A 3,611-nucleotide genomic window follows, 5' to 3' on the forward strand; every position below is an offset into this window, starting at 1 on the left:
AAGAAGAAGGAGACTTAAATAAAAAATGTAAAAAAAGAAAAAACAGAGAGAGAGAAAAAACATTTTATGGTATGAGGTATGCATGCAGCAAAAGGGAGAGAGGAGCAAACTTGTAAAGTTTCTAGACTTTACAATTTTGAGGTCCAAATAACTTTTGTGGTAGTTTTTCAGATACAATTAACGAATCACAGTACTAAACTGCAAACAAAACCGAATAAAATGCATGTAAAAGTTATTCGAGCGCAACAACTTGGCGGTGATCGTAGTAGGAATTTTTCATCTATTTGCATTGAGGAAAACGTTGAATTTCTTCTAATTTGATTATTTATCCCTGTTTTAGATAGTTATGTATTACAAACAAAACAATTGTTATTTCAGAAGGAAGGAAAAAAAGCACATGGAAGTGTATATACAAATTAATTAACAAAGTTGTTTTAAATTTTTGCACGTGAATATTGTTGGAAAGTTTTTAATAAATTCCAAAATTAACAAAAAAAGCTTCAAAAAAAATTTATTAACCTTACCTTCCTTTTTTGGTCTTTGGTCAAATAACAGTTTTACACTTCCTGGCTAATGTCTCTAAATTCTCTTTCCCCAACATTTTTTGAGAACATTTTCCAAGTTATAAAGAAATATATTTATCATGGTATGGAAGTTATTAATTAAAGGAGTAGTTTTCTTTTTTTTTTTCTTTTTTTTTTTTTTAAGCAGTAAACCAGCCGTATGTTGTACTGGAAATGGATGAACCGGCACAAAAATTTCAAACAAAACGTGGTCTTAATATCAGTCCATATTGGGAAGAATCATTTGATTTGTAAGAGTTACACATTGTCATCATCTCCACAACTGATTAGTTTTTCGGGAAAGATCTGAAATTGATGAAATACATTTGGAATTAATCTGAAATTTCAAGCTTCAAAAGCTATATTATTCTCACTAGTTTTTTTTTTTTGAAAATATTTGAAAGACATTACTAAACAAAAGTGAACGTTTTCTTTCTAATCAAAGCAGTGTTTTTTTTTTTTAGAAAAATTTCATTTCAAATATGCAAGAAAATTTTGATCCAAATTTAAATATTCAAAGAAAAACGATGATTTTACAGTGATTTGACATCAGCATCCGAGGAGATTCTGTTTGAGATATACGAAGGTAGTAGTGATACCTCGATTATTGCTCCTACTGGGCTTGTCGAATATTCTGCGCAAAACAAGGTTGAAGATGATCGATTCTTAGGGCTTGCAATTGTTAGCTTGGAAGAAGTACGACATTCCAGCGCTAATGTTTTGCATACGTTAAAATTACAAGGACGACCGTATAGGAATGATATGATCACGGGTAATTTGACTGTACAGGTAAAATTAATTTTTGCATACTTTGTTAATAAAAACAAATTATATATATAGTCACATGAAAAAAAAAATTTATATGCAACAAATTATATCTGTACATCAAGTTGACTTATTAACCAATAATTTTCGCATCATTCATTACTATTGTTCCTTATTAATCGCCATGTAATTAATCCATTTTGTTGAAATGGTATTTTATCATTACAGTTCGACTTTTACTATGATCCAATAGGAAATTCGGCAGGTAAAGGTGTGGATCAACGTATCGTTCAAAATAACGCCAATCAATTTCGTGAAACAATAAGCAGTGCAACAAGGCCTATATATGATCCACGTGGTACTTTATCGTAATTATATTTGCTTCCATTTTTCTTTTTGCCAACATAATGTATAACTAGAAGAATTTAATGATTTCCTTATTAGTAATTATTGTAATAGTCACTGGAATAATTAAATTATTGAAGGTAGTAGTCATTACGGTAATCAAATCACTCCGAATGATAAGCATTACGATAATCAAGGATCACTGGAAAACTTGAATAATATTTTTATTGGTTAATAAAGCTTCCGGAAACAAACCAAGAAAGTGAAGTGAAAATTTCGATAAATTATTTTAATTTTATAGATAGTTTTGAAGCATATGATAACCATGATATGACATCAGCAAAGACAGCAACAGTCACTATCAAAAATGTTTCACAGGTAACCGCTGATGTCATATTTCATTTTTGTCCCATTCGATTCATTAATTAATGTAATATCTTGCTAAAACAATCAAATAAAATACAATTTATATTCCGGAAGAATAGTTAAATAATAATAACAATTCATTTGTCATTAGTCTTTGTAGTTTAAGGATTTGTAACGTTTGAACTAATTGTCTTTCTCAAATAATCGAATAAAATATAACCGATACTCTTGAAAAGATGGTTAAACGAATAATCCAATAAACAGAGAAAGGACTAAGTGCTAATAAATGAGCTAATAACTGAATTTTTTTAAGCAATCACTAAGCGACAAGAGTAAACCTGTCACAGAAACGTCAGGAATTACGACGGTACAACACACATCAACAACACCTGCGGTATGTTTATAACAGCAGCTATTTCAAGAGGAAATTTTCGGGAAGTTTTGCTATGATAAATGTATGGAACATAATAATGTTAAAATTTGTTTCTGAAGCTATATTACCTGAAATTATTCAAAATTCGGGAAATTTAGCATGCCATAAAATTAATGCATTCGCATCCGCTAGGTAAACTAAATAATCGGGAAGTTTTCGGAATACAATATTTTTAACCTAAAAAATTCGTAAAACGATGAAAAGGTAATAGACGAATCACTTTCAACATAATATTTCCGGGATTACTTATATTTCCGGAATACCAAGTATCTCTTGATGTTTTCCTCTAGGTTTATGATTCACATGGACAACGAATTGGCACCAGCGTTGTGGAACAAGAACATCATTCATACGGCATCACAGTTCAACAACAATCATCCGCATTAAACGAACGGCAACAATATCTCACTACAATAGAACAACATCAACAGGTATTATTCGATGTTTAATGCTGAACTAGGCATTGCATATAATTTGTTCGACAAACAGTTTTAGGAAAAATTTGCAGCCTGGTAGTACAACAACTAGCCGGACACAGCAGCATGTGATACCTGGTAGTAGTACGGGAACCACTTCTGGTACTCAGCATTTCCCTACCGGAACTAAAGATCTCCACATTACTGACATCGATAACTATCCATATCATAGGTAAAAATTTCGAACTGATAATTCGGAACATGTTAATAATGATAATCTAAATTGTGACATTTAAAAGATGATAATAAGAATCGGTGTCAAACTATTGCAAACATGGAAATTTATGAAGTAAACCATTTGATGAATGAATAATTTTGCAGGTACGATGAACAAGAAGTAGAAACTTTTATAAAAACTGAAGTAAAAGAAATGCCTCAAACTAAAGAAGTTAATGTAGTGCGGCAATCCAGAGGTGATAATATGTAAATTGTTGATTATTATTATTATTATTATTATTACTATTATTATTATTATTATTATTATTATTATTATTATTATTATTATTATTATTATTATTATTATTATTATTATTATTATTATTATTATTATTATTATTATTATTATTATTATTATTATTATTTTATTATTATTATTATTATTATTATTATTATTATTATTATTATTATTATTATTATTATTATTATTATTATTATTATTATTAT

At 28.9% G+C, this 3,611-nt stretch overlaps 1 protein-coding gene across 1 annotated transcript in view; it reads left to right on the forward strand.

Moving 5' to 3' along the window:
* Window positions 1-219: 219 nt before the first annotated feature.
* LOAG_18370 (hypothetical protein) overlaps window positions 220-3,611 on the forward strand; it is a gene marked incomplete at both ends in the record, with an annotated part of 5,452 nt that continues 2,060 nt past the window's right edge. The window contains 9 exons of the mRNA XM_020451031.1: window positions 220-265; window positions 709-814; window positions 1,103-1,352; window positions 1,557-1,686; window positions 1,975-2,051; window positions 2,353-2,433; window positions 2,763-2,903; window positions 2,981-3,120; window positions 3,270-3,361. Of these exons, the coding sequence (XP_020305222.1) occupies window positions 220-265; window positions 709-814; window positions 1,103-1,352; window positions 1,557-1,686; window positions 1,975-2,051; window positions 2,353-2,433; window positions 2,763-2,903; window positions 2,981-3,120; window positions 3,270-3,361 (1,063 nt within the window). The remainder of the gene's footprint in view (window positions 266-708; window positions 815-1,102; window positions 1,353-1,556; window positions 1,687-1,974; window positions 2,052-2,352; window positions 2,434-2,762; window positions 2,904-2,980; window positions 3,121-3,269; window positions 3,362-3,611) is intronic.

Source organism: Loa loa, assembly GCF_000183805.2.
Source record: "Loa loa unplaced genomic scaffold supercont3.279, whole genome shotgun sequence".
NCBI lineage: Eukaryota > Metazoa > Nematoda > Chromadorea > Rhabditida > Onchocercidae > Loa > Loa loa.